Source organism: Salvelinus fontinalis, chromosome 24 (assembly GCF_029448725.1).
Source record: "Salvelinus fontinalis isolate EN_2023a chromosome 24, ASM2944872v1, whole genome shotgun sequence".
NCBI classification, from domain to species: Eukaryota; Metazoa; Chordata; class Actinopteri; order Salmoniformes; family Salmonidae; genus Salvelinus; species Salvelinus fontinalis.
In genome coordinates, this window is record NC_074688.1 from 20,707,263 (window position 1) to 20,730,025 (window position 22,763).

Below are 22,763 nucleotides of genomic sequence, written 5' to 3' on the forward strand. Positions count from 1 at the left end.
ACAAAATCACACCTCCTCCTCCATGCTTCACGGTGGGAACCACACATGTGGAGATCATCCATTTACCTGCTCTGTATCTCACAAAGACATGGCAGTTGGAACCAAAAATCTCACATTTGGACTCATCAGACAAAAGGACAGATTTCCACTGGTCTAACGTCCATTGCTCGTGTTTCTTGGCCCAAGCAACTCAATTCGACCATGAATGCCTGGTTCACACAGTCTGCTCCAAACAGTTGATGTTGAGATGTGTCTGTTACTTGAACTTTGTGAAGCATTTTTTTGTGCTGCAATTTCTGAGGCTGATAACTCTAATGATCTTATTCTCTGCAGCAGAGGTACCTCTGGGTCTTCCTTTTATTTGGCGGTCCTCATGAGAGCCAGTTTCATCATAGCGCTTGATGGTTTTTGCGACTGCACTTGAATAAACGTTATTATTGACTGACCTTCAATACTTAAAGTAATTACTTAAAGTAATGATGGACTGTCATTTCTCTTTGCTTCTTTGAGCTGTTCTTGCAATAATATAGACTTGGTCTTTTACCAAATAGGGCTATCTTCTGTATACCATCCCCTACCTTGTCACAACACAACTGATTGGCACAAAGCAATTAATATATATTTTGATTTGTTTAACACTTTTTTGGTTACTACAAGATTTCATATGTTTTATTTAATAGCTTTGATGTATTCACTATTATTCTACAATGTAGAAAATAGTAAAAAATTAATAAAAAACCCTTGAATGAGTAGGTGTCCAAACTTTTGACTGGTACTGTATGTCGTTATCTGACATATATTTTTCATTCCAGAATATTACTACAGTATGTTGCAGTGCATGTCTTTATAGATACAAATTGAAATACAGTATATTGTTTTGGAAACCTATCAAATGTAAAGCAACACAACACAAGTTAATTGACCAAATAAACAAGACAATACTGTAGCTCATGGACAGAAATACAATTCCTTTCAAAGCTTGACAAAATAAGTACAACGACAGTGTTAACTGTAATTCAGAGCATATAGTAATTGATTGCCAAAGTGTTGCTCTTTTTAATAAGCAAAAGTAAAACACTGTTAAAGAACACTTGATATAAATTTGGTATTAATAAACCTTGGTGTTTCTAGACTGGTAAAGCTTGTTATATCCTCTGAGAGAAAAAGGCACTATGACCAGTGTTGTCATGTTGTGTTATATCTGTGGCACAGTATTGATTTACATATAGCTACAACACTCAGACAAACTGGATAGCATGTGACTAAAGGAGTCCTCTCTCGGTAAACAAGCAGGTCTGAGGCTGGATAGCATGTGACTAAAGGAGTCCTCTCTCAGTTAACAAGCAGGTCTGAGGCTGGATAGCATGTGACTAAAGGAGTCCTCTCTCGGTAAACAAGTAGGTCTGAGGCTGGATAGCATGTGACTAAAGGAGTCCTCTCTCTGTAAACAAGCAGGTCTGAGGCTGGATAGTATGTGACTAAAGGAGTCCTCTCTCAGTTAACAAGCAGGTCTGAGGCTGGATAGCATGTGACTAAAGGAGTCCTCTCTCGGTAAACAAGTAGGTCTGAGGCTGGATAGCATGTGACTAAAGGAGTCCTCTCTCGGTAAACAAGCAGGTCTGAGGCTGGATAGTATGTGACTAAAGGAGTCCTCTCTCAGTTAACAAGCAGGTCTGAGGCTGGAAATCATGTGACTAAAGGAGTCCTCTCTCAGTTAACAAGCAGGTCTGAGGCTGGAAATCATGTGACTAAAGGAGTCCTCTCTCGGTTAACAAGCAGGTCTGAGGCTGGAAATCATGTGACTAAAGGAGTCCTCTCTCGTTTAACAAGCAGGTCTGAGGCTGGAAATCATGTGACTAAAGGAGTCCTCTCTCAGTTAACAAGCAGGTCTGAGGCTGGAAATCATGTGACTAAAGGAGTCCTCTCTCAGTTAACAAGCAGGTCTGAGGCTGGATAGCATGTGACTAAAGGAGTCCTCTCTCGGTTAACAAGCAGGTCTGAGGCTGGATAGTATGTGACTAAAGGAGTCCTCTCTCGGTAAACAAGCAGGTCTGAGGCTGGATAGTATGTGACTAAAGGAGTCCTCTCTCGGTTAACAAGCAGGTCTGAGGCTGGATAGCATGTGACTAAAGGAGTCCTCTCTCAGTTAACAAGCAGGTCTGAGGCTGGATAGCATGTGACTAAAGGAGTCCTCTCTCAGTTAACAAGCAGGTCTGAGGCTGGATAGCATGTGACTAAAGGAGTCCTCTCTCAGTTAACAAGCAGGTCTGAGGCTGGATAGCATGTGACTAAAGGAGTCCTCTCTCGGTTAACAAGCAGGTCTGAGGCTGGATAGCATGTGACTAAAGGAGTCCTCTCTTGGTTAACAAGCAGGTCTGAGGCTGGATAGCATGTGACTAAAGGAGTCCTCTCTCGGTTAACAAGCAGGTCTGAGGCTGGATAGCATGTGACTAAAGGAGTCCTCTCTCGGTTAACAAGCAGGTCTGAGGCTGGGGAGGTGATCATGTTGTTCTAAAAGGAAAACAAAAACACAGGGACAAAATGCACTGTACAATTCTGGATGTTTCATTTGTGTATACGCCTAACTCTACATGTAAACTATTTTTAAAACACCATTTTTTTCCCAGTATATGGCAAAAGTGATATGGCAAAATCAAACAGATCTACCGTACCTATGAATGTCACCCACTCTAGTCAAACCTCAAACACGACTGACTAATCAACACCAGACAGGCTTTTTTCAGTGATCCTGAGGCACTACAGTAAGTGCTTCTGTTTTCCAGTCAGCACCAGTCTTTGGCTGTTTCATTCAGACATGAATAACTGTCTTCTTTAGCTGGCAGCATGTGTCTCTGACTGCATCGGGAGTGACTGCTCTTGCTGCTCTCGACCCTCGCTCACCGCCGTGGGATTGTAGGTCTCTGTAGCTCCAGCGATATTGCTGAGGTCCTGGGGTTCTGACTGGGGAGCTTCTCTGTCGGCCAAGGCCCCTTCGGCTGCCATCCTCATTCTCTCGTCCTCAGCCAGCCTTTCCTCTGCCTCGATCTCCTCGGTGGTGGGGATGGAGTTCTTCTTAGGCCTGCCCTTGGGCTTGGTGGGGGCCTCCTGTCCTCCCTTCAACACCTGGAGCAACACATCCCACACAAACACAGACACACGGCTCAGTGGGGTTGTGATGAATGCTGGCCGCGGTCAAAGGCAACCGTGGTTATTATAGCAGTTAAGGGAAGATGTATGGCTCTGAGCTGCTCCATGTACAGTCATTAATCTGGAGAGTTAACAGTTTGAGCCTTTTGTTCTCTGAGCTGCTGACCTGACTAGACTAGACTTGGTGTCCCAGGCCCTCATCCCTCATCATCCCTCATCATCCCTCAAACCCAGACATTTACACCCCTATCACGCCTTCTCTCTACACTGAACCGGGGTCATTGTTGTTATGGGTGTGTGGCGCTCTCACCATTTTCTTCCACTTCATCCTTCTGTTCTGGTACCAGGTCTTCACCTGAAGCTGTGTAAGGCCTAGGGATTGGGCCAGGTCTAGTCTGCAGGGAAACAAAGACGTACAGTACACACGGCAACTCAATATACAGTACATGTTTCTGAAACATGAGTTATTTCTTTATAAGATTAAAAGCAGCAGTAGATAGACAATTTATTTCAGTGGAGGCTCCTCAGAAGAGGAAGGGGAGGACCCTCAGTGAATTTCATTAAAACAATTTTTTTTAGACATATACAAAATATTAGCACGTCACCAAATAATTGATTAAAACACTATTTTGCAAAGAAGGTCTACAGTAGCCTCAACAGCACTCTGTAGGGTAGCACCATAGTGTAGCTGGAGGACAACTAGCTTCCATCCTCCTCTGGGAGGAGGACAGTAATTATGACAACTTCTGGAGGACGTCCTCCAACCTATCAGAGCTCTTGCAGCATGAACTCACATGTTGTCCACCCAATCAAAGGATCAGAGAATGAATCTGGTAATGAAAGCATAAGCTACAGTTAGCTAGCACTGCAGTACATAAAATGTGGTGAGTAGTTAACTCAAAGAGAGAGAAAGACAGTAGTTGAACAGCTTTTAACAAATTAATTTCTTCCAAAATGAAAGAGAAGCAAGAAAGAAATAGAGGGAGAGATTATAATTTTTTCACTTTCAGTTTCACTTACTTAGCTATCAAATGCAGCTAGCTAGTTTAGCCTACTGAAACACCCTGCTCAAACAGAGGGATTCTATGTTCACTACCTGGCTATGACTTTCCAACACAGCAATGGATCCAAATCAAGGTAAGCTTTTGGTTTTACTAATTTGTTGCCACCAGGGCCTGCTGGTGTAATTGCTCACTGAATGTACACTGTACCGTTACTGCATAATTGTAGCGGGTTTACAAACGCGTTAATTATATTAGCTATGCCGACTATGAAGTTACTTTAGCTAATATGGTGACAACAATGTAGGCTGTGTGTAGCAGTTTGGCTTGGAAAGGTTTTTTCGCCTGGTCACATACAGCTGATGTGTTGTGCACTGAAGTCCACAAGCGAAGGGAAGAGGTGAGAGGAGGAGAGCGCATAGATGCGAGAAGGAATACAACGTGGCTGCAATGAAAGGGAACTGTGTCTACGTGTGATCAGTGGTGTATTCATTCTGCCGATTCTGTTGAAAAACATTTCCTAAACGGAAGCAAACAGAACAAAACAGGGATAAACATACCTGAATTTGTCCAATAGAAACTCTAGTTTGCAACTGTTGGACTAATGATTACACCCCATATCAGTTAGATGCAGGCAAGAGTGTGTAAGGCGGTATTGAATGTCAGTCCATGTCTCACTGTCTCAAATTTGTCTCTCGACCTGTGTGCACCTACGTTGTAAACTGTCATTCATAGACTAGGTTGTAGCAACCTCGTGATGGGTATAGGGAAAATTCAAGTATCATGTAGTAGCCTCAACCTATCGCTGTTACATTGAACTGGGCGAATGAAATATGAATGACAGACATCCAATATGCTGTAATAGAAATAAAAAAATTGTCCTCCCTCATCTTAAACGACACCGACCGCCACTGATTGATTTACACAGAGAGGGTGTAGCTGGAGTAATAAAAACAAATGAATTAGTTACTTTTTCTTTCCAATCACCTGTTGACTATCCTACTTTATAACCACATTCTGGTATGGTGCATCAGAGTACTGTAGTCTCTTAAATACAACCCTGTTATGGTTCAGAGAAAGACTTCACACCTGCAGCATACAGGAGAGACCTTATTGAACATCTGTAAGGGAGGTCAGCAATCGAATCAAAGCATCTTTATCTGGATGTTCAGGGGGACACTTCCTGAACACTTCCACCACATGTGCTCTGATCCATGACTAATAAGGGTATTGGATGGCGTGTAACATGATATCCCAGGAAGGGGGGTCAGTGAAAGAGGGATCAGCCTATAGCGGGAGGGAGCTTTATCAGGTTTTTTAAATGAGATTTCCACCACATCTCAATTCTATGTCTCTTTATATTTGATGTAAAGAGATAGATAGAGAGAGAGAGGTGTGTGTGTGAGAGAGAGAGAGAGAGAGAGAGAGAGAGAGAGAGAGAGAGAGAGAGAGAGACAGAGAGAGAGAGAGGAGAGAGGAGAGAGAGAGAGAGAGAGAGAGAGAGAGAGAGAGAGAGAGAGAGAGAGAGAGAGAGAGAGGATGTGAAAGAGAGCTAGAAAGAGAGAGACTAGATTACTACAGAGCCATCAGCTTGCCCTCTAATCTTGCCACTCTTCCTATCTTCTCATCCTCCCTTCTTTCCCATCTTCTCCTTCCCTTTCCCGTCCTCTCACCATCTCTATCTGACCTGATTTGAAAGTAGAGAGGGAACTCCAGTTCATGCAGAAGAAAAGTGTCTGTGCATACTTTGAAAAACCACTCTACACCAAAAATACAGGCAATCAAGCTGTCCATCATGCTTTACTGTCAAACCGCCCAGTGGAGGGACTGGAGGCAAGGAAAGTAATTGTAGGAGAGGAAAGCACCCCAGTTATTTATGGTCATTAGTTTTCTATGGGGGGAAACCACACACTTACAGCGACAGGCAGTACTGTACAGTACTGTACGAATGACTCTGCTGGAGGCACTTAGAAGTCCTCTGTTTGCTGTTCGTCTCAAACCTGTATCAGCAGGGATTTTAGTTGCAGCTTAATGCATAATGATAATGATGATGATGCTTATTATACTAATCTCAATGAAATACAATCATTATTGCTTAATGATTTAAATCATTACAGTCTGTGGTGTGGTGTTAGGGGCTTTTTATATGCTGTTTTCCTCAGAACACTGTCTCAGTCAAAGACCACAGTGTCTCCAAGCCAGGAAATAGCTAAAGAGACAAGGAGTTATCTTTGGATCATAGCAAAGTGAACTGGGGAGCACGACACACTTGTGATGTTTTGAAAGGGGATTTTCTCTGTTTGTTTTCCATCCAGCTGTGGGTTTAATTAGTTCATCACAGCCAGTGGGAATTTGATTATTGGCATGATACAGATTTGGCAGTGAGGCCAGGATGGGTCGTTTGGATCACCGCTGGGCTGTTGTAGTCTACCTCAGCCTGCCTGGGAGTTTACAGAGGAGCTGTGGTGTGGCTCATTGGCTAGAACAGAGAAGTGTGATTTGCATTGAAGTAGAGGTGCATTGTGGGAGTTTTCCCCAGGGATGGGATGAGTATAGACGGGTTAGATGACAACGTCATGAAAACAATGTGCGCACTTCAATGGGCTATAAGTCTGTGTGTTGTTATGATTCTGGATGACCAGATAGCTAGCAACAATAACAAGAAGCTGCCATGTGGGGAATCGTAGGTGGCTCATTTCAGCTAGTTTCATCTTGTTCTTGATACCATGTCTTGTTTTGAGGTGTTTTGACTGATGTCACATCTATGCTAATATGGAAAAACATTTGCTAGCTAGCTAATCAACAACTGTAACAATGTATTTGAGAGACAACATGTGCTCATTGTACAAATGTATTTATGTTTCCAATAAACATTGGAGGTGAATATAGTTTAGATGTTGTCAACAATCTAAACCAACCCTGTCTGTTTTGCCTCATATTTGCACACACGGTGGTTTTGTTGGTAAATCACTATAGACAGGGCTGATAACAAGCCTCCTCTCCCAAGTCTTTTTGAGATTCTTCAGGGCCAAGGAGAAGGAACACACAGGTTTCAAATTGTAAAGTTCCGGTAAATACACTGGTGCCTTTTTAGTACAAATCTAGAACAATATAAAATAAAATGACCATTTTTAAAGCATTTGTGGCTGTTGTGTTTTAGTAAAATAATGATTTATCTTCTTGCTCAGATCAAGCTGTTGTAACCATGTGTTGCTGAGGTTTACTAGCTGTCTGATGTTCTTGTTGCTTGACCGAAGGAAAATATGAGGTTTATGGCTCAATATTAATTTGGGGTATAATGGAAATATGTCCGGCAGGCCAAATCTAAAAGTGGAGTTTAAAATAAAATGGAAAATGTGTTATTGCAGTATGTCTGGTATCGAAAACGACCCAGGGACTGGAACCTACGACATGAATATTAGCATGGATATTACCTCATCTATATGCAGTGTACAAAGCTAAATGTATTTTATATACACCGTCACATATATTACATGATTGGCAGTAAATCAATGCAATACATTCCTGTTTGCTTGTGTTGGCAGACGTCCCTAGTTTCTTGAATAGAGCAGTGATTCTTTGTTGAGGTTTTTTGCTATTCAAGAGCTTAGGGTTAAAACGTTTCTCTTGTCTCAACTAGAATGCTGAGGTAATGCCTGGATTAGAGAACTTAACATTACATGACACATTACCCAGGACATAAATCAAAATGTTATGATGTTGATGCTGAACCTCTAGTCAGCTATTGCATTTGTTTTATGTTTTATGAAGTTTGGTTGCTTTCACAGAATTTCCAATTTTCACAAACTTGAGTGTCACCGGACTAAATACTGTATGAAATTTGAGGTACTATAATACTGATCTATCAGGAAGGAAGCTTCTTTCAAGTAACCAGTCAGCCTCTGGGGTGCTATCATTTTGGCCTATCACAGGCGAGATGCAATATGATACTGACCTATCAGGAGTGGAGAGGTACTTCTGTTTCTGGAACTTCTTCTCCAGGCCCATGAGCTGCAGCTCGGTGAAGATGGTGCGGCTGCGTCTGGGTTTCTTCAGTCGGGTGGTGCTGTGCTCCGTGTCTGACTCGCTGCTGATGCTGACAGGTGTCTCGCTGTGGGAGGCCTCGGAGACCCGGGAGTGGTGCTGGGGGGAGAGCAGGGGAAGGTGGGGAACCTGGCCGGGAGATGAGGGCTGGGAGAGGTGAGGGGGCATGTTGGGGGGCTGCCGCGTGATTACTGAGAGAAGGGGGTAGCCCCGCAGTGAGGAGGATCCTAAAAGAGCAAAAAGAGAGGTCAGAGGCAGGTGAAATGCAGAGCAATAAACACAATTGTACTTTTAAATCTGTATTTGCTACTGTTTGCATCACCTTGGATGGCAGTTTTTATAGACCTGTAATAATCACTAAGACAAGGTTCTTTTTGCTATTTTTTTTACAATGAAAAGTGTTTTGACCTCTTTGATGTAGAAGGTTCTGATCCTAATGACGCACTGTGTGTTTTACTCTGCCACTCTGAACCCACCAATTGAATAATTATTTTGGGGCCAGATAAAGGATGTCTCTCTGCCACCTCCAACACACACACACACTGTAAATCCGAAGTGAATATGCCCCTCGCCATTTAACTCTGCCCCCCTCTCTCTATCTCTTTATCTATGCAGACAGAAGCATCGAGACGCCAGTATCAATAAAAAGTAACAAATGTCTGGGGGAGCCACCCACTGGAGCCAAGACCAAAGACTGCGCTCCGCAATGAACATAATATCTGGTGGTGAAAACCTTACGGCTTCTAATAAACATCAGATCCCAATGGCATAATTTACGACTGAACTAAGACAGACATAGAAACTAATGCTCTGTTTGCTATGTGGCAGGAGAGAGGGATGTGTTGAGGAAGAAGATATATAAAATCCAATGACAGAAAAGAGAGGACATTATGCTGTCACATTACATACACAGCATACTCTTTCCTCTTGTGTGTTCCTCACTTCCTGTGGTGGATCTGCCTCTCTTATCTCTCCATCAACCCATAGACACGTTTATATTATTCAAACCCTACACGTACAACTGAGAGGATACATCCAGGCAGACCTGGGTCGTAAATTTGTATCCCCTTTCTCTGACATTTTCAGTAATGTTCAGCAGTTATGGGAGCTGGTGTGACAGGGGGTTGGTTGGTCTGGGAGCTAATTGAGCATGTGTTCGGGCACATGGGGGGGAAAGAGGAGGGAGGTTACGCGCTGCAGCCTGCCCCTACCATATCTACACCCCCACCCTGAACCCTCCTCTCTTTCAGACAGAGCCTCGGGCTCGTCCCTATATACGTGACATCATCGCAGGGCGCTGAGCTCATCACTAATCTTCCACCTTGGAGAATCGCTGCTGCTGCTGTCTGGACATGATGCCTCATTCCCTCCACAACACTCTCTCTCTCTTTTTCTCTTTCGTTTTCTCTCTTTCTCTGTCTGTCTCTCTCTGTATCTCGCTTTGTCTCTTTTTCTGTCTCTTCCATATTAGCTCTGTCTTTGATGTTGAGTTGTGACAAACTGAGGGGACCTGTGCAGATAAATGTCAGAAAAACTTGTTTATTATCTCTTTGTTGCGTTTTAACATAAAGTGCCTTCGGAAAGTATTTAGACCCCTTCACTTTTTAAACATTCTGTAACGTTACAGCCTTATTCTAAAATTATATTACATTGTTTTTTTCCCCCCCTCATCAATCTACACACAATACCCCATAATGCCAAAGCAAAAACAAGATTTTTGACATTTTTGCTGACTTCCTTATTTTTTAAATACATTAAATGTTACATTTACATATGTATTCAGACTCTTTACTCAGTACTTTCTTGAAGCACCTTTGGCAGCAATTACCACCTTGAGTCTTCTTGGGTATGACGCTACAAGCTCGGCACAACTGTATTTGGGGAGTTTCTCCCATTCTTCTCTGCAGATCCTCTCAAGCTCTGTCAGGTTGGATGGGGAGCGTTGCTGCACAGCTATTTTCAGGTCTCTCCAGAGACGTTCGATCGGTTACAAGTCCGGGCTCTGGCTGGGCCACTCAAGGACATTCAGAGACTTGTCCCGAAGCCACTCCTGCGTTGTCTTGGCTGTGTGCTTAGGATCGTTGTCATGATGGAAGGTGAACCTTCGCCCCAGTCTGAGGTCCTGATCGAGGCAAAGATGAACGGAGCAAAGTACAGAGAGATCCTTGATGGAGCAGGTTTTCATCAAGGATCTCTCTGTACTTTGCTCCGTTCATCTTTGCTTCGATCCTGACTAGTCTCCCAGTCACTGCCGCTGAAAAACATCCCCACAGCATGATGCTGCCAACACCATGCTTCCCCGTGGGGACAGTGCCAGGTTTCCTCCAGAAGTGACGCTTGGCATTCATGCCTAAGAGTTCAATCTTGGTTTCATCAGAACAGAGAACCTTTTATATCATGGTCTGAGAGTCTTTAGGTGCCTTTTGGCAAACTCCAAGTGGGCTGTCATGTGCCTTTTACTGAGGAGTGGCTTCCATCTGGCCACTCTACCATAATGACCTAATTGGAGTGTTGCAGAGATGGTTGTCCTTCTGGAAGGTTCTCCCAACTCCACAGAGGAACTCTAGAGCCCTGTCAGAGTGACCACTGGGTTCTTGGTCACCTCTCTGACCAAGGCCCTTCTCCCACGATTGCTCAGTTTGGAAGAGTCTTGTTGGTTCCAAACTTCTTCCATTTAAGATGGAGGCAACTGTGTTCTTGGGGACCTTCAATGCTGCAGATTTTTTTTGGCACCCTTCCCAGATCTGTGTCTCGACTCAATCCTGTCTCGGAGCTCTACGGACAATTCTTTCGACTTCATGGCTTGGTTTTTGCTCTGACATGCACAGTCAACTGTGGGACATTCTATAGACAGGTCTGTGCCTTTCCAAATCATGTCAAATCAATTGAATTTACCACAGGTGGACTCCAATCAAGTTGTAGAAACATCTCAAGGATGATTAATGGAAACAGGCTGCACCTGAGTCTCATAGCAATGGGTCTGAATACTTATGTAAATACGTATTTATTAATATTATTATAAATTAGCAAAAAAATCTAAAAACCTGTTTTCACTTTGTCATTATGGGGTATTGTGTGTAGATTGCTGAGTTTTTATTTTTTTTAATCCATTTTCGAATAAGACTGTAACATAACAAAATGTGGAAAAAGTCAAGGGGTCTGAATACTTTCCGAAGGCACTGTATGTATTTATCATTCGGTAATATATTGGTATTATGGAATAATACAAAATACACAGAAATATCAATACATAAAGAGTCCAAGTGAATAATTACTTGCTGTCACATTAAATGGGAAGATTGATTGAAAAGCAAGGAAGGAAACGTCTTGGTTTCTTTCACGGTCTTCAGGAAATCTCCTGTCAATGTAGAGCTTGAGGTTGTCTTGAGAGTTGTGACAGCCGTGTCTTTTGGATGCTTGTCAGAAGGGAAAAATCAGACCTCATGGTGACTTTCTACTGACAACTGAGCCGGCTTCCTTAGCCCAGATCTGACACATTGTTGACAAGTTCCAGTGTCCTGTCAATAGTCTACAAATAAACCATTTGTGTAGCAAGGAGAGTGCACTCTGTCCATGCTAAAGCACACTGATACTCTTGACAAGCACAATCGGAATGCTCGGACTGGCACATGTGCTTGTGGTAGTCATTACAAAATAAATACCTCCTAATAATAGGTAAAGAATAGGCTGGTAGCATTAGATACACACATGCCTGTTTTATCATATGGTATCGATAACATAATAATTATAGATTTTTTTTTTAAATGATTTTTGGTGTTTAAATTACATTTTATATATAATTTAAATGCTTTGACAATGGCAGGACTTAGTAGAATAAGTCACCATTTTGCAGTGAAATCTCCAGCAAAAAAACTCATTGGTTGTTTGATATTTACTCCTTATTTTCTGCACCTTTTCTATTTGTTTAAATGGATTCCAAGATGATGATTCAAGACTTGGTACTCAGAGGCCACGTGAACTTACAGTAATATGTATTGTTTTGGGTGTATCATGTGGTGACAGGTTGAGAAGTGTTACATTAGACATGTTTATTTCTTCACTCAACAGCCATCTTGTCAAGCCAGCCCAAGTCAAACACTGCAGGAATGGGATGGGCAACAGGGTATGCTGCTTTAACTATCACTCATTTAATTGATCAGACCAGTTAAGTGCCAATTTCAACTCAAGTTTGGATTTCATGAGATGTTTTGAGGTTTCTAGAGTGTTATGTGTAGTGTTGTGGTGCTATTTTCTCATGCTCACAGGCAGTTTTTTCAGATGTGTGCCAATCCGAGGGCATTGTGTTTCCTGTAAGTGTTAACTACGTATTTTACGTGAAACACAATCCTGTGAATTTTACCTTGGCATTTGACAACAGCCTGCAGTGCAATCTACTGTAAAACCGATCTCTGATCTGCCTTGATGCAGAGCTCTGATGATGATCTGATGGCTCAGGAATTGTGTGTGTGTGTGTGTGTGTGTGTGTGTGTGTGTGTGTGTGTGTGTGTGTGTGTGTGTGTGTGAGAGAGAGAGAGAGAGAGAGTGCTTGTGTGAGTGCTTGTGTAAGTCAATGCTTTATGTGTTAACAGAGACAAGATCGTACCCCTCAAGCTAGCCTCATGGTTAATGGCAGGCCTTATTGTCTGTGGTGGATTAGCTGTTAAAATGGGATGAAAAGCCTTTGCTCTCCCTGCTTTCTTCCATAAACCCTCAGCGGTGGCGTAGGACTATGATGCAGTACCTGGGCCCCTCGAGGTCCACACCCTCCTATTTGGCCGTTTTTCATCGCGCTGTCATGTGAGATTACGCCAGAGTTGATCTTTATCTCTCTCACCTCCTTCCAGAAATCCCACTAAAAGCCTTGCCCTGGGTTCTGCTGAGAGATGAGACTCTAAATTAAATATTGTAACCCACCATTACACTGTTCACTGCTCCCCTGCAAGGTAATGATCTGCTGGAGGTCAGGTCTGTCTAGCAGGTCTATCACTCCTGTAGTTTTACAAGGCACAAAACGAGAACAGAGAATAGGCTCAGAGGTCATCAACTGGTTTTACTGTGAACACTGTCGTGAGGGCATTTGGCTTGGCACAGGTAAATGGACCAACGTGAAATGTAAAGCAAGGAGCAGAGAGGTGTGGTCCGTGACAGACTAAACCATCACAGAGCAGAGGGGGTTGTTGGATCAAAGAGAGGAGTAATCACTTTGTTGACATGTTGAGTGGTCTCTTACTAGTTGATGCCATATTATATCAAGAACAAACAAATATCTTGTAATTTGGGTAAAATTACCTGCCTGGGACCACTGTCCTATAGCAGCCTCTACTGGTAATTACTAGAGCAGAAGCTCCACACTGTGAGAATGTAGACTCCACTTTCACTGATGGGGACCACAGCGGGCCAATGGACTATCAATGGCTCTGGGCCTATAAGCCTGCCAGCTTCTATATTGAGCGTTACAAGCCATTGAAGTGTGGGACTATACTGTGTCTCACACCCCCTCAGCTAAGTGGTGGGCACTGGGTAGTAATATGTGGGCTGGTTACTCTATCCATCCGTCACGGGGTTGCTAAAACCCTTTACAGTGCCCTCTAGCACATACCTGAACCCCACATCGCCTGCTATTTATATCTATGTTGCTGTCATCATCAAATTGCAGCAGTTATTATTTCATAGTTTAGGTAATTATCATAATGATTATTTGAGAGAGCAGTAGTCAATGCTGTTGTGACTCATAACAGCAGAATAACCCATTAAGACTAGATTTAGAAATTCTGCTGCATTTGAGGGAAAGAAATGTGTTAGTCTTTCAGGCCAAATGCTTTTTAGGGAAATTAGTTTATATTATAACACAGTGTTGGAAGCATTTATGACTGACTGCAGTAAGCTATGATAAGTGTGAAGAAAAATAAGTTGATGATTTAGAGAAATCAAGTGCTAAGCTAGATGTTTTGTGAACAAAGCATTATCTGACCGGCTAAGCAAGTGAGACAGCATTCAAATAGTTTGTCTTCACACTTTGTGGCAATGTTTTGTTTTGTTGCTTTTTCAAATTGGCTTGTATTGATTAAGGAAGAACATGCAATCATTATTTTATGCACTAATTACTTGTTTTGATTGGCCTTTTGGGATACTGAATGAAGAATGAAGTTAGTCTTCCTCACTGAAACAGTTGGATCAAGCACACGTAGCCCATGAATTTATACGTTGCTGAGATGACAATCGCAATGAATGTCTCTTCATAAAGCAACATACTTCTATGAATGACGGTCATTGGGGCTGACTTGCACACTTCATCACCATACTGTAACCTTTCATGGTGTTTGCACAAGCAACTGTAGTGTCAGGTAGATAAATGTCCATCAATGATGACATACTAACCTTGCCCTTAACCACCATGTACCTGCCCTCACCAATATCAAACCGTGGAACTCTGGGCACATCCTGCACCCCCATATACCCCCCAGAAAGTAAGTTGGGTAAAGGGCATTGCCCATGCTTCAGCAAATGCAAAGTAGCAGCAGTAAAAGTCATTAGGCAAGGCTCTGGGTTTAGCACTGTGCCCACATTAATCCTTCTGAATGAGGACAAGTGGCGTAGTAGTTACTGCTCTAGAAACCAAACGCCTGCTGTTTCATCTAAGTGCAGGGTTAGTTATTGTGTGTTCTGAGTTCATGTGTCTTTTGTCAGAAGTGAATATGTTAAGTTGACAGTGTCAACATAATTCATGGGGAATCAGGTTTCACCTTACTAACCCCCTTGATCACCACACTGGGGCTTGGTTCATCCTGTATTTTTAACATGAACATAAAAGACTGAGGTTGATAATGATCTGAATGTCAGAGTAATATATTATACTAATAATATAGACTTATTGGAGGAATTTGCTGATTGATTGTGAGACATCATACTGAGTAAATGTTGCTTAACTTTCCTAGGCCCTAGTACAAAATGTTTTATTTGTGAATGAAAGTATATGGAAATGACAGTTAAACTGTGAAATCATGTTTTGGATTGGAAAAGGGTCACATCCGTTCTGCTGTTGTAAAAGGAATTTAAAACGGTCAAGTATATCAAATAGGTTACAACACATTAGGGGTCTATATTACATCTACTGTACCTGTTGCATTTATTTGGTGTGCTTTATTTCACGGGTTAAAGTTACATGATAAATCCCTGTAAATAACAGGCTATCACAAGAGTAAGCACCATAATATAGCAGGCCTAACACGAATATAAAGGTGCACCATGAGTAAAAGTGCAAGTGAGGACAGTCGCCTGAATTAAGTTTACACATCATCCATCGCTATAGTACTCGTCTTGCACAGGTAAACTTCAACATGAATTGACAATCATGACGTCGAATGTGATTCTGAACCTGTCCCTGTTCCTTATATTAGAGATGTATCGAACAGAAAGTCATGAAAATGCAGCTCAATTTCTTTAAAGCTGTTAATTTACATGTAACGGATTCTGCACAGGTGTGTTGCGCCATGCTATGGCCTCTATTGACAATTGAATACAAGTTATTTTGTCAATACTCCTAATAAAACCATTAGCCTTATGTATTTCGTGATATGAGTAGACCCATGATGGACGACCGCCTGGACATATAAGAAGCATATGCCTGATAACTCACTTTGTTCATGATAAACAAAATCAGATGTAGTTTTCATACAATAATGATTAGCATTCACTGAATGCATAGCAATATTAGATATAAACCATTAACACCATTATGCATTCATCAGCATCCCTTGATTTGACTGAGAGTTCAAGCATTTTCACTTACCCGAACATGAGTGCAGAGGTTTAGGCCTAACGATGAGTGAAGGGCATACAGAGTAAAGAGAAAGTTTCTCAAAGTAATCACAAGTTTCCTTGGAAAGAATTTCGTCAATCATAAAAGTCTTGTAGCGACGCCTGGCTGCTTTCAGCTGCCCGGAGGAGGAGAGTCTCAACTCGGCTTGACAGTGCATGATGTCCCGATGTGCTTGGCTTTCGCACTGTGCCCAAATATTAGTTCAAAATGTCAAAATTAAACCAGTTCAAACTTGAGAGTTGGGTGTCTTCAAGCAAATTCGTGTTATTGATGCATTTTAGTCGTCCGTTTTCCGAAAAGGTTTGCTTTGTTCTATCCCTGGCGGTACTAACTGCAGTAGCCTTCAACTTGAGCCGCGCAGTGGGCTTCAGAGTGGCTATTATGAACAATGTGCCCGGACGCGCCGCTATATATAAATGATCTCCCCACACACATCTTTACTGCAGGGCACTCCAGATGTCAATCAACGTATATATCTCTCTCTCTCTCTCTCTCTCTCTCTCTCTCTCACTATCCCGCAATGTCTCTCTCTCTCTCTCACTATCCCGCAATGTCTCTCTCTCTCTCTCGCACTATCTCTCTCAGACTGACAGACACACTCGCTCTCTCCCTCAACCCCTCTCGCTCTCTGAGCAGCCCAAACCGGTCTCGCTTCTTTGTTCTTCCCTATATCCACTCTAATTGCACAAGGCGTTCAAAAACTTTACAGTATTAACATTGGCCATATGATAAAATATTTCAGATGATTATTGGAGGGATCATTATTATTATTGCCATTATTAGTATTTGCTTTAGTGTTATGCCTAACCTTTTAGCAGCTAATTATTGTGTTCATATTATTTCTCGAACATCAATAGGACTATGGATGTGCATAGTTGATTGTAATAGAGAAGTGCGTAGCCTATAAATAGACTGAATTTAAATGTATGGTAATAGAAAAGCATGATATTTTGTCAAACGCTTCAGGCCTATTATGTTATGCCTAATTGGTGGGATTAAAATGAATGTATAACTAGGCTATGCATGAATGAATATGGGCTATTTAATGCATTGGGCTCACACGTAAATCAAAAATATATTATTATTATTGTAAAGCTAATATTTAAAAGCAATTAAGGGATAACATAACGACTATAAACGACTATACTAAATTATCGGATTAAAATAAATGTATAGGTAGGCTATGAATGAATGTATTTAATGCATTTGGGATTACACATACAGTTTAAATATATTATTATTGTAAAAGCTATTCTTTAAAAGCAATTAAGGGTTAAGAAAGATAACAATAAACGACTACAAACTAACAGTAACACTAAACGTATTTTGCAGTGCAACCCTGCTTTCGTACTACGGAGAAAAACGTATTGCAGCAGGTTGGTATTATTCCTTCTTGTGAGTTGAAAGAGGAACTTTTGTAGCGTTGGTCATTTTCTTATGCACATGTTTTTCGATCGTGTTTTTCTATTACACATGTACTTTCGTAGCCTAACACAATAACACACGAATGGTAACTTTTTGATGCTATTTGTATAGAATTATAATTATATTATTATTGCTATTGTGCCGTTATTTGTTTGGTTATTTGTTTATTATGCCGTTTTGTAGGTCTTTTTGTAGGTCTTTTCGTCAACGAATTTGACTTTAAAACCAAAAAGTTATGGCATGGATATATTTACAAGTTGAGTAAACAACCGACATTTCAAACATAACGATTCAAACATAACGATGAGGTTTAAGTAACCTTATGTTCCTTTTTACTTGCCAAATAAAAATGACGACATTCAAATATGTATTATTAACCCTCAATTTAACTTCTGGCTTTATTTCTACCAAGGGTTGTCAAATACCTACTGGCTATAAGATAATAACTGCCTAAAAGCGAATACCTTCTCTATTCTGCAATGACGTGCGGAAAGGACCAGGCAATTACTGTTTCGTTTGTGTCTGTGGGTAACTGGCAAGACAATAGGCCTACTGTCTTTCACATTTAAACTTTTGGGTCTTGAAAATTAAAGTTAAATAACACACGATTATTGAATTGATTTCACCAGAAAATAAACTGTTGTAGTCTATATGTTCATCAACTGCAGGGCCATCGAAAGTAATTATACAAAATAGGCATAAGCACTTATAAATCAGTAGGCCTAGAGAAAAACATTGCATTTTAATGATGCATCTTATACGACCCTGCAACCATTTAGGCTTTTGTCAGAAATAGTTATACCTGTGAGTGGGAACAATACTCCAACCGATGCCAAAATGTAAATTAATACAACCTATTATCTTACTCGTGAAGTGAGTTAATTAATATCCACGCCCAAAAGTCCATTATAACCTATTTTTAATGACTAGCTACAGATACAAGGGAAATGAGTAATCACTCACACACCAATTGACAAGTGTGATTCCTTAGTTGGCAGGCTGCATATTTTCCGTGTTTTCCAATATGCTTTCAGGGGCTTCGTTTTGGTTAGACAAGGAAACCTCAATGGCGCTCAAAGTTTGCTCTCAGTGGAACCTTTAAAAGGAATTCTAAAAAAGTCCCGTAGAAGTATCATAAAACGGAGATTTTAATACAGCATATTTAATTCGAAGTTACAGATAGGCTATAGTGAAAATGTAGGCTAGTAGATCACCCGATTGCTTTCCTGAAACGGCTCAGATAACAATTTACTGTACTCAATGTGCAGTTCAAAGGGCATGATGTTCATTTCAGATGGCTCATTTTATTCTGTCTGTTTAATGAGAGGAGAGACCACAGCAGCAGTAACCTCAAAGAGGATAGTGTCAAGTTTACACTTTGAAATCGTGGCCTGAACAGAAATAATTATATTTTTCCAAAGCCATGGAGGTAAATATAACTTACTGGAGAGCCTATGTAGATTACAGCCGCCATGTTCAAAGTGTGAAGGATTATGGTGAGGAAACATGGAGCTCTGCATGTGAAAGCTTGGGCTCTTTTGGGTTTGATAGCTTGATCAAAGGGAGAAGATGAGAACAACTGTGAGAGGCTGGGGGGGGTTTTGGATACTTTGGCACCAATGAACCCTGCAACCTGAGTGCATGGATCCAGCGTGATGGAAGCATGCTCCCGGGCTGCAGGGAGGGAAGGAAGGGAATGGGAAAGAGGGGGATTGGTCGATAATTTCATGAAAGTACTTCTATATACATAGGCGTCATGCACCCCAAAAATCTAAGGGGGCACAAAAATATTAATGCAAGACGTAAAGTGTTGGTCACATTTTTATTTTATTTCACCTTTATTTAACCAGGTAGGCTAGTTGAGAACAAGTTCTCATTTGCAACTGCGACCTCGACATGCTTAATGAGCTGAAATAAAAGATCCCAGAAATGTTTCATATGCACAAAAACACATATTTCTCTCAAATGTTGTGCAGAAATTTGTTTACATCCCTGTTAGTGAGCATTTCTTCTTTGCCAAGATAATTAATCCACTTGACAGGTGTTGCATATCAACAAGATGATTAAACAGCATGGTCATTACACAGGTGCACCTTGTCCTGGGGACAATAAAAGTCCACTCTAAAATGTGCAGTTTTGTCACAAAACACAATGCCACAGATGTCTCAAGTTTTGATGAAGTGCAATTGGCGTACTGACTACAGGAATGTCCACCAGAGCTATTGCCAGAGAATTGAATGTACATTTCTCTACCTCCAGCGTCGTTTTAGAGAATTTAGCAGTATGTCCAACCGGCCTCATAACCGCAGACCACGTGTAACCATGCCAGCCCAGGACCTCCACATCCAGATCACCTGTTGGATCGTCTGAGACCAGTCACCTGGACAGCTGATGAAACTGAAGAGTATTTCTGTCTGCAATAAAGCAGACACGTATTCTAATTGGCTGTGCCTGACTCCCAAGTGGGTGGGGCTATGCCCTCCCAGGCCCACCCATGTCTGCGCCCCTGCCCAGTCATGTGAACCCATGTGAATTTATTTATTTAAATTCACAGATTTTCTTATATGAACTGTAACTCAGTAAAATCGGTGATGTTTTTGCATGTTGCATCTATATTTTTGTTAAGTATACGTGAGGATGTCGAGCCCCATCCGTAAATTGGAGAATTTTCTAACAAATGAAACAGCTTTTTCCTGAAATCGAGAGCCATAATCATTATGTAATATTTTATGTAAAAATGTGTTTATTTTTCTGCATATCTAAGCATACCTCTTGAGCTGTCTGTATACTCTTGACTGATGGATCTTTTTTTAAAACTAAACATGCTTCTCTGCATCTTTGCAAAAATCTGTGTAAACGATTGAAAGGAATGTGAGTCTTATTCAGTACATTTAGTAATGTCTTGCTTTTCTAAAGTCTACTAACCTTGCCAGTAGGCATGCCAGCTAAGATAGTTAGACAATCCAGCTACTCTAACTTGATAGCCTGACATTGATTATTGGTAGCTAGTTATGAGGTTGGGAGATTGGGAACCTATCTGGGCTAGCTAAAGCCAACTTAATAACATTGCTAGGTGGTTAGTAGTATTACAGAGCAACAATTGTATTTTTATTTTTTTAAACAGGACAAATCTGAGGCAGTACGTACCCGTGCCCCCTATGGGCATGATGCCTCTGTCTATATAAATCCACACAGGAGCGGCCACCTAATCCGGCCACTCTAGGGCTAGAGACGCCAAGCAGATCAATCAATTAAAACGTTTAGGCCCCAGCCAGCAGGGGTATTTACAGCCTTCCTGGTACTGCCGGGGACAAGGTACTGAGGATCCTCTTCATTAGAGCCACCTCCAATCATCAGGGCGGAATCTGACATTTGCCAGATTACAAGCAAGACAAAGGGCTTAGTGTAGTAGGTGCAAATGCACCTCCAATTTTGGATCCAGAGCTTTATTGGGGATGTACATGTTGATACACAACGGGAGCCGTTGTTAGCGGCCTAAGCACTTTCGGAAGGGTACATTATGACCTCAACGTGGACTTTAAGGGATTTCGGCAAGCACTTTGTTGTAAATAACCCTTGGTACAGGCGACACAGGGGTATCACATACAGCAGGGCCACTAATTGTAACATGAGATCCCAATCCTGGGCTGAAACAATGACCAAAGTGGAACTAATTCCATGTCTGAACAATAGTGTTAAATCCTACCCAAAGGTTACCAGGCTTTAGAGCTATAGACTATGATTCCAAGTTTGTATAAGTCAGAAATAATACCTAATGTGGATGCTCAAGTGATGAAAGTGACACTTCTAGGCTATATGTCAACAAGATGATCATTCCACCATCTTGACAATAGCTAAGTTGCACTGAATGTAAAGAGAAAATACATGTTGATCCTGTTATTTACCTTGTGTAACTTGACTATGTAGAACTCAAGCAGTCACTTGATTCGAACATTCTAAAGACAGAGTAGGCTACAGATCATCAGTTGGTTTGGTCATCTTTCTCATCCTAATTGATTCAATAAAGAGGTGTATGTGGCGCCACCTGCAGATTACTTTCTAACCCACTGCACAAGCATATTGGTTACACATGGTCCATTTTTAGAGACAGCAGACAAGCCAGGCATGAGTTTGGGCATAACTGCATGTAATAGCATTAACATACAATAGTTAACTTCTGTAGGAATGTGTTTGGATGGAAAAAGTACAATTTGTATCAACATTTCATTGATATTTTCAAAGTAATGCTTTTCCTGTAAACAGAAGACCACAAAAAAATTATGTTTATGCTAATATTACATGAAAAGATCTAGTTTCACATGTACATGGAATCTGTTGGGTATCTTACAATACTATTCTCAAATTAATAAAAAGACACTAATGTAAAATCTATTTTCCATTTAACGTAACAATCAGAAAAACGGTCAATTTCAGCCTACAGAGTTTTATTTTTTATTTTATTTTACCGTTATTTTACCAGGTAAGTTGACTGAGAACACGTTCTCATTTGCAGCAACGACCTGGGGAATAGTTACAGGGGAGAGGAGGGGGATGAATGAGCCAATTGTAAACGGAACACGGAACCCAAACCGGCTGCGCTTGTGCGCCATCTTGCGCTATCGTGAATACATTTATTTTGTCTCCCTACAACAAACGCGATCACGAAACACAGGATAAAATATTAAAACAAACTCTGAACCAATGGCATTAATTTGGGCACAGGTCGAAAAGCATTAAACATGTATGGCGAGTTAGCTAGTTAGCTTGCACTTGCTAGCTAATTTGTCCTATTTAGCTAGCTTGCTGTTGCTAGCTAATTTGTCCTTGGATATAAACATTGAGTTGTTATTTTTACCTGAAATGCACAAGGACCTTTACTCCTACAATTAATCCACACATAAAACGGCCAACCAAATCGTTTCTATTCATCTTTGAACTTATATGGTGATTGGCATCTAAACTTTCATAGTATTACCAAAACGACCGGCAAAACAGTTTGTCTTTCAATCACCCACGTGGATATAACCAATGAGATGGCACGTAGGTACCTGTTTCTATAAAACAATGAGGAGATGGGAGAGACAGGACTTTCAGCGCGATTTGCATCAGAAATAGAAAGGAGTTCTATTCTAGCCCTTGGCATCGCAGACGGCGCGCGCGAGCAGTGTGGGTGCAATAATTGAATAACATGGATTTCTACATTTATTTTGCTACGCTCACGCACGCGACGTGTCCGGTCTGGTCAGCATGTAAGTGTTGCTGGTGCAATTAGATTACACAGCTGAAACATGACGAAATAATTCCCAAACATTTTTTTTTACTGAATA

At 41.3% G+C, this 22,763-nt stretch overlaps 1 protein-coding gene across 1 annotated transcript; it reads right to left on the reverse strand.

Moving 5' to 3' along the window:
- Positions 1-686: 686 nt before the first annotated feature.
- On the reverse strand, positions 687-16,328 carry LOC129822120 (homeobox protein BarH-like 2). Its single transcript, XM_055880083.1, has 4 exons — positions 15,982-16,328; positions 8,104-8,419; positions 3,458-3,542; positions 687-3,123 (listed from the first exon to the last, which is right to left on the reverse strand). The coding sequence occupies exons 1-4, from the start codon at positions 16,166-16,168 to the stop codon at positions 2,833-2,835; spliced, it is 879 nt and encodes a 292-aa protein (XP_055736058.1). The 5' UTR covers positions 16,169-16,328; the 3' UTR covers positions 687-2,832.
- Positions 16,329-22,763: the final 6,435 nt, after the last annotated feature.